Genomic DNA, 13,561 nt, shown 5'->3' on the forward strand with positions numbered 1-13,561 from the left:
CGAGTGGATAAGGGAGAACCAGTGGATATAGTGTATTTGGACTTTCAAAAGGCTTTTGACAAGGTCCTATACATGAGATTAGTGTGCAAAATTAAGGCACGTGGATAGAGAACTGGTTAGCAGACAGGAAGCAAAGAGTGGGAATAAATGGGTCCTTTTCAGAATGGCAGGCAGTGACTAATGGGGTACCGCAAGGTTCAGTGCTGGGACCCCAGCTATTTACAATATATATTAATGATTTAGACGAAGGAATTGAATGTAATATCTCCAAGTTTGCAGATAACACTAAGCTGGGTGGCAGTGTGAGCTGTGAGGAGGATGCAAAGAGGCTGCAGGGTGACTTGGACAGATTAGCTGAGTGGGCAAATGCATGGCAGATGCAGTATAATGTGGATAAGTGTGAGGTTATCCATTTTGGTGGCAAAAACAGGAAGGCAGATTATTAACTGAATGGTGACAGATTAGTAAAAGGGGAGGTGCAACGAGACCTGGGTGTCATGGTACATCAGTCATTGAAAGTAGGCATGAAGGTATAGCAGGCAGTTAAGAAAGCAAATGGCATGTTGGCCTTCATAGCGAGAGGATTTGAGTATAGGAGCAGCGGGTCGTGCTGCAGTTGTACAGGGCCTTGGTGAGACCACACCCTGAGTATTGTGTGCAGTTTTGGTCTCCTAATCTGAGGAAGGACATTCTTGCTATTGAGCGGGTGCAGCGAAGGTTCACCAGACTGATTTCCGGGATGGCAGGACTGACATATGAAGAAAGGCTGGATCGATTAGGCTTATATTCACTGGAATTTAGAAGAATGAGAGAGGATCTCATAGAAACATATAAAATTCTGACGGGATTGGACAGGTTAGATGCAGGAAGAATGTTCCCGATGTTGGGGAAGTCCAGAACCAGGGGTCACAGTCTAAGGATAAGGGGTAAGCCATATAGGACCGAGATGAGGAGAAACTTTTTCACCCAGAGAATTGTGAACCTGTGTAATTCTCTACCACAGAAAGTTGTTGAGTCCAGTTCGTTGGATATATTCAAAAGGGAGTTGGATGTGGCCCTTATGGCTAAAGGGATCAGGGGGTATGGAGAGAAGGCAGGAGTGGGGTGCTGAAGTTGCATGATCAACCATGATCATATTGAATGGTGGTGCAGGCTTGAAGGGCAGATTGGCCTGCTCCTGCATCTATTTTTCTATGTTTCAGTACACTAATGTACCTAGCAAGTCACAGAAACTTTATTTGTCTGGAGAATTCTGGCCTCTAGGGCATCCCCGATTTTAATTGCTTCACCATTGGTGTCCGTGCCTTTAGTTGTCAGGGGCCTAAGCTCTGAAATTTCCTCCCTAAACCTCTCTTCCTCTCTTTCCTCCTTTAAGATGCTCTTTATAAGCTACTATTTTCCCCAAGCTTTTGGTCATCTACCCTAACATCTCTTTATGGCTTGGTGTCAAATTTTATTTTATAACGCTTCTGTAAAGCACCATGGGACATTTTACGACTTTAAATGTGCTGTATAAATTCCTGTTGTTGTTGTTGTTGTTGTTGAAGCATTTCAATCACTTTCCTCATAGAAAGAAGTTAATAGCATGAGACAACACAACATTTTGTCTTTTGACAGGTTTCCCAAAAGTGTAGTCCCTCACTGATAGCACACATGCAGCCAGTAATGCCCTTAATGGCAACACTATATCCATTATGAATAGGAAAGGCTTTCATTCCATCAATGTGCAGGTGGCGCCAGATATCTGAAATAGAAGATACAGGTGAATGTTTAATAATATCTTCATTTTACCCCAGTTCCCTTTGCAAGCATTACTTGAAGGAGCAGGCAAACTGGACAGCTGGCTGCTGGGACATAAAAGCTACACATTGTGGAGGCTTGGCTAATGATGAACCCTAAATAGGCCAAAAGTAAATATAACGAAAGTGCATGCTAGAACATACGATTGGCATGTTGAATGAGGGCTTCCGCTGTGTTGACAGATTGGCGGAAGGGTCTCTACAGCCCTGAGATGGTGCCTAAAGTTAACTGCATATCCTGTATCCTGCTTAATTGTGCAATTTATAGACGGGGCACCTTTCACCAGGAGGGTCAACTGCAGTCTTGACAGAGGAGGAAAAAGGAGAAGGACCAAAAACAAGTGAGGCTGTTGTACAGTCAAGAAGACTGACATATTAATCACTGATTGTGAGGATTTTTAACCAAAATCTGTAAATGTGATCCTACATAAACAATCCTATAGTCCTCTGCATAGTACACTGGGCCCATATACAAAATTCTCTGCCTAAATACCACCTGCCTCTACCCAATCTCATGTAATATTAATATGCCCCTTCTGAAAATAAATCTTCTCAGAACATTCCAAAGGAGGTGTAACCAATTTATTTTCGCACTCAAATTTGGTGCATATCTCTTTACTTTTTACTTCCCTGGTGCTTGCCCTTGACAGCATACAGTGTGGATCATCTAATACCTAACCTTGTGTTCATTCTAAGTATGAGGGCAGCCTGCAGCTCCTCAATGCAGACTTCTGTCATGTCAGTGGCACTATGCCTCTTTCTTCAGGGTTCTGAGATGACCCTGTTGCTACTGCCAGCACTTTTGCTACTTGTTTGCTCCAACCCATGTAAGATATGAATCCATGTGTCCTGCAGAAGAAAGATTTCTGGCTTTAGCTCTTCCCCCTTGTTGCTGCTTCTCTGTTGGCGTCTCTGTTGCTGCTCCTCACTGCTGCTGATTGCTACACTGCTAATGCCACGCCGTGTTGGGAGGCTCAGTATTTGTTGCTTGCATTCTATGGGCACTCATTTCATTTGAATTGGCAAATGTACCTTTGTACCCTTCCTCAGTGCTGAGAATTTCTTTCTCATCTGTTCCCATGATGTATGGGCATGAGAAACAGAATGAAATCATTGAGAGACAGTATGGAATCATTGAGTCATCTGCCATGCTTGCTGCACATTTGGGTGGGTTCATTCAGCCCCAAAAATGGACACCCCTTCTCTGTTCCAGCTCTTCAAAGTAAAACATCAAATTGCGCAATCCTGGGAATGCAGTCGTGGTGGAATTTTGACTGAAGGGGAGCGGAAAATGGGGCAGAATCCAGATCTGGTAGGTTTCTACTCCACTCAAAAATGTGAGGGAGATTCCGATGCAGTGGAGGTAGGTGCTTCTTCTCTATGTCCTACTTGCGTTTTAGCAGCAATTTGGACTGTGTCTGGAGGCATTCCCTGGCTACCCTGGGAATGTTGCTAGATGCACCCCTGATAGGTCCAGTAGTCCCTACATTTGCTGAGAGCAGACATTAATGCTGTTCTGGGCTGTGTAGGCTCCACCACTGAGAAGTGATGATTGATCCCTGATGGGTTGATTACTGTTCCAGAATGAGCCTTCTACTTAAGGAAATAATAATACTTTTTTTTTGTCCACCTTGTTCTTTCGCACAATCCTCCCTGGCTGGTTCTCTCAGAGTGGCAGGTGCTGCTCCAAGATTACACCGGCTATGCCAGTGGGATGGGTGACCCTGTTGGGCTGTTACAGGTGCAGGCACTTGGCCCTATCTGCCACCTCATTGAGAGAATGATTCTTGCACCGGGCCCTAGCCAAGATTCCATTTGCTCCACAGCAGAACAGTGAGCAAAGGGGCCCTTTAAGAGCTGTAACTTTTCATATCTCCACCTACCCCCCCCCCCCCCCCCCCCCGCCGCCCCCCATCCCCAATTGCAGCCTCAGTACTCCCCGCACATAAGGAAAAGGTGCAGGGAAAACAATGCGCAGGGAGGACATGCAAATTATTTACATTAGCTGACCTTGCTGAAGCCAATGAGGCCAGGTCCTCTATTTAACAAATTGAGTGAACTGGCAGTTTAAGAAATCTCAGGCCAATTTTTCTCGGGATTGTGGCTTGAAATGTTAGTTTTCTTCATTGTTCTACTTTGTATAAAATATAACAATTTTGAACACAGACATGACCAGTGATATGATATAATTGTGTTACAAACCATGTCATTTCTTGGTTTCGAAACCTAGTAAAAAGCAATGCTATTTTGCAATTTGACAGTGTCCCTTCCCTTAAAGGCAAAATTGCAAAAAATATTTAGAACATAAAATACAGTGTAAACCATTTAAAATGAATTGGTTGGTGCATGGGTGTTTTGTCCATTATAAGCAGCTAGCCAATGTATCCCTTAAGGCAAAACTTATAAAGCACTACTGAGTTCGTAAAAGTTATAACAAAATACTTAGCAGAATCACACCTTGCTTAGATGATCCCAGTTTCCTTACTTGCCTGTGTATCTGAACTGAAGAAGAAATAAATAAATGGTCTACTTTTAAAGGGGAAGGAAATTCATGGGGAAGTACATACGAACAGGAGTAGGCTATTCAGCTCCTCAAGCCTGTTCCACCATTCAGTGAGATCATGACATATCTCTACGTCAACTCTATACACCTGCCTATGCCCCATATCCCTAGATACCCTTACCTAACAAAAATCTATTGAGCTCAGTCTTGAAATTTCAATTGCTCCAGCATCTACAGCCTTTTGGGGGAGAGAGTTCTAGATTTCCATTATCTTATGTGCCAAAGAAGTCCTTCCTAAATTTACTGGTAAATGGCCTTGCTTTAATTGAAACACTTTCACCCCGGCACTATTCTGGTTAATCTGTACAGTGAAGTTCACTTATAATGGACACATATATAGTGAAGTACTATTATAGTGTGTCGAGCCATGAATCCCAAGTCAAACCCGCAGAATACAGTATAAAACTATTGATTACAATGGAAATTGGTGCCATTTTATTTGCATTGTTGGTGCCCATTGTCACAGTTGATTTGGTTTGGAATTTGAGATCAATTGTTACCATTTTCGATGATGCTACTGACTTTGGCTGAGTGCGGCTTAGTTGTAGAATGCGAGGTCAGTTTAGTGAGAGCTGTACCATGCTGAGTAGGGATGAGCTACGGCATACTGGGAGGTGCTACACCTCACTCAAAATCCCAATACATCTATTGATGTGCACTGCAGCTTCAGCCACAGTCAATTATGCTGCAAACCTTGACAGAGCTCAGCCATAGTAAAGTAGAAACATCATAAAACTGTTAGCATAGAAACTTAAACTTGCGTGCCAAGGTCAACTGTTGCTGTGGCTTTTCGTGAAACCATGCTTCAACTGATGACATGGGGTGATTTTACAATATAATGCTCCGAGCGAGGAAGCCGCATTTGGAGGCAATGAGGGTCGGAGATGGGGCTACAATATTCCAGCACGAATTGCCTGACCCTCACACCCTATGAGCATGGCTTCCCACTGATAATGCAGAATCACATGATAATTGGTCCTCATGCTCAAACACACCTCTGCACAAATCAATCCATTTAACGTGGGTAACACTGTATTTTTTGTTCAGAGTACAGGTACTGTTGTGTATCTGTAAAGCATGCACTCCCATGTTCCGCCACCAGGGAGCTCATCCCCTGAAGTTCCAAGGGATCCCAGCATCCCTTGGGAGCACTGTATATAAGCCGCCCCCTAAGGCTTGTTCTTCACTCTGGAGTGTCTTATTAAAGAACTGAGGTCACTGTTACTTTAACCTCCCTGTGTGCAGCCTCATCTGTGTTAGGAACACAATAACTGGCGACGAGAATACGAATCCAACGCAAAGATGCAGCAAACTGTGGGCACCTGGAGAAGTTCTCAGAGGGTGAGGACTGGGAAGCCTATGTCGAACGGCTAGACCAGTACTTTGTAGCCAACGAGCTGGACGGAGAAGGAAGCGCGGCAAAAAGGAGAGCGGTCCTCCTCACAGTCTGCGGGGCACCGACCTACAGCCTCATGAAGAATCTTCTGGCTCCAGTGAAACCCACAGATAAGTCGTATGAGGAGCTGTGTACACTGGTTCGGGAGCATCTTAACCCGAGGGAGAGCGTGCTGATGGTGAGGTATCGGTTCTGCACGTGCCAACGATCTGAAGGTCAGGAAGTGGCGAGCTACATCGCCGAGCTCAGGCAACTTGCAGGACAATGTGAGCTTGATGGTTGCCTGGAGCAAATGCTCAGAGACTTTTTTATACTTGGCATTGGCCACGAGACCATCATACGAAAACTTTTGGCTGTAGAGACACCGATCCTCAGTATGGCCATTGCGATAGCACAGGCGTTTATGTCCACCAGTGATAACACCAAACAAATCTCTCAGCACACAAGTGCTAGCAATGTTCATAAATTAACTGGAACTGTGTTTGCGAGCAGAAATGTACAGGGCAGAACCCATAAGTCTGTAACTGCCAGCATGCCTCACGTGACCCAGGTGACTCAGAGTCCCCAACAAAGGATGAATGCAAGGCAAATCACACGTTGTTGGCGTTGTGGAGGCTTCCATTCAGCCTATTCATGCCGCTTCAAAGGGTATGTTTGCAAGAGCTGTGGAACAACGGGGCACCTCCAACTAGCTTGCAAATGAACTGCAAGCTCTGCAAAACCTGCTAACCACCACGTGGCAGAGGAAGATCGGTCCATGGTGGATCAAAGCAATTTCGAGCCTCAGAGAGAGGAGGCAGATGCTGAAGTACACAGGGTGCACACATTTTCGATGAAATGTCCATCTATAGTATAAGAACATAAGAATTAGGAACAGAAGGAGGCCATCTAACCCCTCGAGCCTGGTACGTCATTCAACAAGATCATGGCTGATCTGGCCGTGGACTCAGCTCCACTTACCCGCCCGCTCCCCATAACCCTTAATTCCCTTATTGGTTAAAAATCTATCTATCTGTGATTTGAATACATTCAATGAGCTAGCCTCAACTGCTTCCTTGGGCAGAGAATTCCACAGATTCACAACCCTCTGGGAGAAGAAATTCCTTCTCAACTCGGTTTTAAATTGGCTCCCCCGTATTTTGAGGCTGTGCCCCCTAGTTCTAATCTCCCCGACCAGTGGAAACAACCTCTCTGCCTCTATCTTGTCTATCCCTTTCATGATTTTAAATGTTTCTATAAGATCACCCCTCATCATTCTGAACGAGTAAAGACCCAGTCTACTCAATCTATCATCATAAAGTAACCCCCTCATCTCCGGAATCAGCCTAGTGAATCGTTTCTGTACCCCCTCCAAAGCTAGTATATCCTTCCTTAAGTAAGGTAACCAAAACTGCACGCAGTACTCCAGGTGCGGCCTCACCAATACCCTGTACAGTGCTAAACGTAAAATTGAATGGCTTACCCGTAGCCATGGAACTGGACACTGGCACGAGCCAATCCATCATGAGTAAAAAGATGTTTGAGAGACTGTGGTGCAACAAGGCATTCAGACCAGCCCTGAGCCACATCCACACGAAACTGAGAACGTACACCAAAAAGCTTATCACTGTCCTGGGCAGCGCCATGGTCAAGGTCACCTACGAGGGCACGGTGCACGAACTGCCACTCTGGATTGTCCCGGGCGATGGCCCCACACTGCTTGGAAGGAGCTTGCTGGGCAAAATCCGCTGGAACTGGGATGACATCCGAGTGCTATCACATGTCGATGAGGCCTCATGTACCCAGGTTCTTAACAAATTTCCTTCACTTTTTGAGCCAGACATTGGAAACTCTTCTGGGGCGAAGGTATGGATCCACTTGGTCCCAGAGGTACGACCCATTCACCACAAGGTGCGAGCGGTACCTCACATGATGAGGGAGAGAGTGGACATCGAGCTCGACAGGCTGCAACGTGAGGGCATCATCTCCCCAGTGGAATTCAGCAAGTGGGTCAGCCCGATTGTTCCAGTACTCAAAAGTGATGGCACGGTCAGGATTTGCGACGATTATAAAGTAACTATTAATCGTTTCTCGCCTCAGGACCAATACCCATTACCTAAGGCAGACGACCTATTTGCGAAGCTGGCAGGAGGCAAGACGTTCACCAAGCTCGACCTGACTTTGGCCTACATGACGTAGAACCTGGAGGAGTTTTCGAAGGGATCCATACCTTCGCCCCAGAAGAGTTTCCAATGTCTGCATCAACACGCACAAGGGACTGTTCATCTACAACAGATGCCCGTTTGGAATTCGGTCGGCTGCAAAGATCTTCCAGAGAAACATGGAGAGCCTACTCAAGTCGGTACCACATACGGTGGTCTTTCAGGACGACATATTGGTCACGGGTCGGGACACCGCCGAGCACCTACAAAACCTGGAGGAGACCTCCAGCGACTGGATCGCGTAGGGCTGCGGCAGAAGAGTTCGAAATGCATCTTCATGGCAACAGAACTGGAGTTTTTGGGGAGAAAGATTGCGACGGACGGTATTCGGCCCACAGACGCCAAGACAGAGGCTATCAGGAACGCACCCAGGCCACAGAACGTAACAGAGCTGCGGTCGTTCCTGGGACTCCTCAACTATTTTGGTAAGTTCTTACTGGGGTTAAACACCCTTTTAGAGCCTTTACATGTGTTATTGCGCAAAGGTGAGAACTGGATATGGGAAAAAAAACAAGTAATTGCTTTTGAGAAAGCCAGAAACATTTTATGCACCAACAAGCTGTTTGTATTGTATAACTCGTGTAAAAGACTTGTGCGAGCATATGATGTGTCGCCGTACGGAGTCGGGTGTGTATTACAACAAGCTAACGTTGCGGGGAAGTTGCAACTTGTCGCCTATGCTTCCAGGAGCTTGTCCAAAGCCGTGAGGGCCGACAGCATGATTGAGAAAGAGGCATTAGCGTGTGTGTTCAGGGTAAAGAAAATGCATCAGTACCTGTTTGGTCTCAAATTTGAGCTGGAAACCGATCACAAGCCCCTCACATCCCTGTTCGCTGAAAACAAGGGGATAAATACCAATGCCTCAGCCCACATACAAAGGTGGGCACTCATGCTATCAGCGTATAATTATACCATCTGCCACAGGCACCGAGAACTGTGCGGATGCTCTCAGTCGGCTACCATTGTCCATCACGGGAGTGGAAATGATGCAGCCTGCAAACTTATTGATGGTGGCGCAGCCCGCAGACTTGTTGATGGTCATGGAAGCGTTTGAAACTGATAAATCACCTGTCACGGCCCGCCAGATTAGGACGTGGACCAGCCAAGATCCTCTGCTGTCCCTAGTAAAAAACTGTGTACTGCATGGGAGCTGGGCCAGCATCCCCGTTGAAATGCATGAGCCAATCAAGCTATTCCAGCGGCGAAAGGACGAGCTGTCCATTCAGGCAGACTGCCTCTTGTGGGGTAACCGCGTAGTGCTACCAAAAAAGGGCAGGGAGACGTTCATTTTGGATCTCCACAGCACACAGTAATGATGAAAGCGATAGCCAGATCCCATGTGTGGTGGCCCAGTATTGACTCTGACTTCGAGTCCTGTGTACGGCAATGCAGCGTATGTGCTCAGTTGAGCAACGTGCCCAGAGATGCACCACTAAGTTTGTGGTCCTGGCCCTCCAGACCATGGTCGAGGATCCATGTCGACTATGCGGGCCCGTTTCTCGGTAAAATGTTCCTGGTGGTGATGGATGCTTTTTCAAAATGGATTGAATGTGAAATAATGTCAGGAAGCACCGCCATCACCACCATTGAAAGCCTGAGGGCCATGTTTGCCACCCACGGCCTGCCTGACATACTGGTCAGTGACAACGGGCCATGTTTCACCAGTGCCGAATTTAAAGAATTCATGACCCGCAATGGGATCAAACATGTCACCTCGGCCCCGTTTAAACCAGCCTCCAATGGGCAGGCAGAGCGGGCAGTACAAACCATCAAACAGAGCCTTAAACGAGTTACAGAAGGCTCACTCTAAACCCGCCTGTCCCGAGTATTGCTCAGCTACCGCACGAGACCCCACTCGCTCACAGGGGTGCCCCTGGCTGAGCTACTCATGAAAAGGACACTTAAAACCAGACTCTCGCTGGTTTACCCCAACCTGCATGGTCAGGTAGAGAGCAGGCGGCAGCAACAAAATGTAAACGATGGTCGCGCCACTGTGTCACGGGAAATTGATCTGAATGACCCTGTGTATGTGCTAAACTATGGACATGGTCCCAAGTGGATCGTGGGCACGGTGATAGCTAAAGAAGGGAATAGGGTGTTTGTAGTCAAACTAGACAATGGACAAATTTGCAGAAAGCCCCTGGACCAAACGAGGCTGCGGTTCACAGACTGCCCTGAACAACCCACAGCAGACACCACATTTGCTCGAGCACACAACACACACCCAAAGGATCAACGACAACACGCCGGACCAGGAAATCGAACCCATCATGCCCAACAGCCCAGCAAGGCCAGGCTCACTTAGCAGCCCTACAGGGCCAACAACACGCCAGCCCAGTGAGGGCACAGCCAACACACCAGAACAGACAGTTGTACCGAGGCGGTCTACCAGGGAAAGAAAGGTTCCCGACCGCCTCACCTTGTAAATAGTTTTCACATTGACTTTGCAGGGGTGAGTGATGTTGTGTATCTGTAAAGCATGCAATCCCATGTTCCGCCACCAGGGAGCTCATCCCCTGAAGTCCCAAGGGATCCCAGCATTCCTTGGGAGCACTGTATAAAAGCCGGCCCCTAAGGCCTGGAGTGTCTTATTAAAAACTGAGGTCACTGTTACTTTAACCTCCCTGTGTGCAGCCTCATCTGTGTTAGGAACACAATGGGTACTATTTGCAATCCTGGTTTTACATAAGAACAGAAGAAATCGGAGCAGGAGTAGGCCATACGGCCCCTCGAGCCTGCTCCGCCATTCAATAAGATCATGGCTGATCTGATCATGGACTCAGCTCCACTTCCCCGCCTGCTCCCCATAACCCCTTATCCCCTTATCGTTTAAGAAACTGTCTTAAATTTATTCAATGTTCCAGCTTCCACAGCTCTCTGAGGCAGCGAATTCCACAGATTTACAACCGTCTGAGAGAAGAAATTTCTCCTCATCTCTGTTTTAAATGGGCGGCCCCTTATTCAAAGATCATGCCCTCTAGTTCTATTCTCCCACATCAGTGAAAACATCCTCTCTGCATCCACCTTGTCAAACCCCCTCATAATCTTATACGTTTCGAAAAGATCATCTCTCATTCTTCTGAATTCCAATGAGTAGAGGACCAACCTACTCGACCTTTCCTCATAAGTCAATCCCCTCATCCCTTTCCTAAATATAGAAACCAAAACTGCACGCAGTATTCCAGGTGTGGCCTCACCAATACCTTATATAGCTGTAGCAAGACTTCCCTGCTTTTATACTCCATCCCCTTTGCAATAAAGGCCAAGATACATTGGCCTTCCTGATCCACTTGCTGTACCTGCATACTATCCTTTTGTGTTTCATGCACAAGTACCCCCAGATCCCGCTGTATTGAAGGTTAATAAATATCTTTTGGAATTTCAGAAAAATCCACGAATATCCGTGCACTGCTGCAAATTCATCTGATGGAACTTTCTGTGGTGCTTTGCCGTTGAGCATAACTTGCTTTTATCTGGTTAGCCAATAGTTCTAAACATTCCTGTAACGCACTGCATTCTTAATGTTATTGTTTTGTATGACATTAGTAGTTTTCCTATCAGGCAGAAAATCTAATGTACGTTACGAGGATTTTTCTGGATTAATTTTTGATGGTTTTGAAGTTGACCTTCGCAGCCTGTTAACTGGCATTTTTATAAAGTTTTTACAGGGAGCTAGAAAAAAAAGCTGACATCGTGAAAGTAATTGAGGAAGAAAACTTGAACTTTTGTCTCAAAGATATTTTATCTATAGTACAATTAACCTTTAGTCTGCTGACGACTTAAATGCATTGTAGCTGTGTGTTTTGCTAATATACTGTTTCACAATTCTTTGTGAATTGATGTGATACTGTCCTCCCAGCACAGGCGTATACTGTATACTTCTGAATATATGACTTCCAATTTTCTGATTCACTGCATTTTCTGACTTTTTTTTAACAGCATTTTCCTCCCTTCATCCCCCAAAATAATTTAACTCTGTTACTAATTTCCAGTTGTCCAAACTCCATTATCCAAGATAATTGGATGTCGCTGCTGCAGTTCAGATAATCTAGGGTGTCCTGTAAATACACATTGAGGAATGCAATGGCTCTGTATTCTCAGCACATGGCTTTACTCTTACTGAATGACTGACTGAAATTCTCATTTCTTGTTCCTTTGATTTTGCCTGCAGATGTTTGCAGCAATATTTTTTAGTATGGCATTATTTCAGTTCACAAAGAATCATGTCCTAAATTATGAAGGGCTTTGATAAGATAAATTGGGAAAATCTATTGTCACGTGACCATCGGTTGGTAAATAGAGGGCATAATTTAAGTTCATCACTAAAAAAATAAAGGGAGGTTAGAAGAGAATTTTTTATGCAGATAGTAGTCAGCACATGAAATACCCGACCAGAAACAATAGAATCCATAAGAGCTCATAAAAGCAAACAGATAAATTATTTGTACAAGAAAAATGTAAAAGGTTACAGGGTAGGGGAGAGGAAGGGAACTAGGTGGAATGCTCTTCAGAAAACTGGCACAGACATGATGGGCTGAATAACCTCTTTCTGTACCGTAAATATTCTATCATTTTATTTTTAAATACAGTAAATAGGGAAGAGCATTGATTGGTGGTTATGGGTTTTTGCTTGTGTGCTGTTGACCTGGAACCAGAGACTTGTGTATATGTCATAGGTTATAAAGTGATTCTCAGCAAGTCTAACTTAAAAATATGTGTGGAAGTAAATTGGGAACCAAAGTTGTTTTATTTTTGCATCTTTTTCCTTTCACTGTTGTCAAAATTGCAGTTCATGTTTTTATGACCTTGAGGCTTGATTTTTGTAATTCTTTTGGAGCCAGACTCCACCAATTGCAACTCATTCAGAACTTCATAGCCTACACACTCACCAGCCACCCCGCCCCCGACGAAGCTCCATACTTCTGTCATTCCCCTTCCTTTTCAAGCTTCACTGGCTCTGGATATTGCACTGTACTTTCAAGATCTTTATCGCCACTTTCAAATCCTTCCTTGGTCTCACTCCATCCTACCATAGCAATCTCTTTCCCCAGGCTTGCTCAATCCTCTTCCTTATCTACATGGTTTTCCTTGATGATATCATCTGCAAAGATAGTTTCCACATATACATACAGCTTTACCTCTCCACCACCTCTCTCAGCCCATTCACTGCCTCTGTGTTGCCAGAATGCTTGTTCGACATCCAGTCTTGTGGGGCTGCAATTTCCTCCTTTGCCTGATGCTACAAACTGTATACTCTTGTCAGTGACTCCAACCCCTTCCCACCACTGTTTCAGGTGGAACCAGACTGTTCCCAACCTCGGAGTGTTATTTGGCTCCAAGCTGAACTTTTAATCCCATAACTTCTCCATCTACTTCTGTAACATCGCAAGCTTCCATCCGTACTTGGCCTATTTGCTGCTGAAACACTCTTCGATGCCTTTGTCATCTCCATACTTAACTATTCCAATGCATTTCTGGCCGCTTTATCATCCTCCATCTTCTGTTAACTTATGTTCATCGAAAACTCTGCTGCTTCTATCATATCCCCCACCAAGTCCCAGGCATCCATCACCCCATTCTTACTGACCTACACTGGCTCTCC

At 45.4% G+C, this 13,561-nt stretch overlaps 1 protein-coding gene across 5 annotated transcripts in view; it reads left to right on the forward strand.

The window, feature by feature from the left end:
* The window catches only part of prdm5 (PR domain containing 5), a 479,054-nt gene that overhangs the window by 193,736 nt on the left and 271,757 nt on the right, over positions 1 to 13,561 (forward strand). Inside the window, exon 11 of one of the 5 annotated variants that reach the window (XM_070863973.1) lies at positions 3,013 to 3,111. The exons of the other annotated variants lie outside the window; for them this stretch is intronic. Within the exon in view, the coding sequence (XP_070720074.1) occupies positions 3,013 to 3,111 (99 nt within the window). The remainder of the gene's footprint in view (positions 1 to 3,012; positions 3,112 to 13,561) is intronic. 5 annotated transcript variants of the gene reach the window in all.

Source organism: Pristiophorus japonicus, chromosome 2, assembly GCF_044704955.1.
Source record: "Pristiophorus japonicus isolate sPriJap1 chromosome 2, sPriJap1.hap1, whole genome shotgun sequence".
NCBI classification, from domain to species: Eukaryota; Metazoa; Chordata; class Chondrichthyes; family Pristiophoridae; genus Pristiophorus; species Pristiophorus japonicus.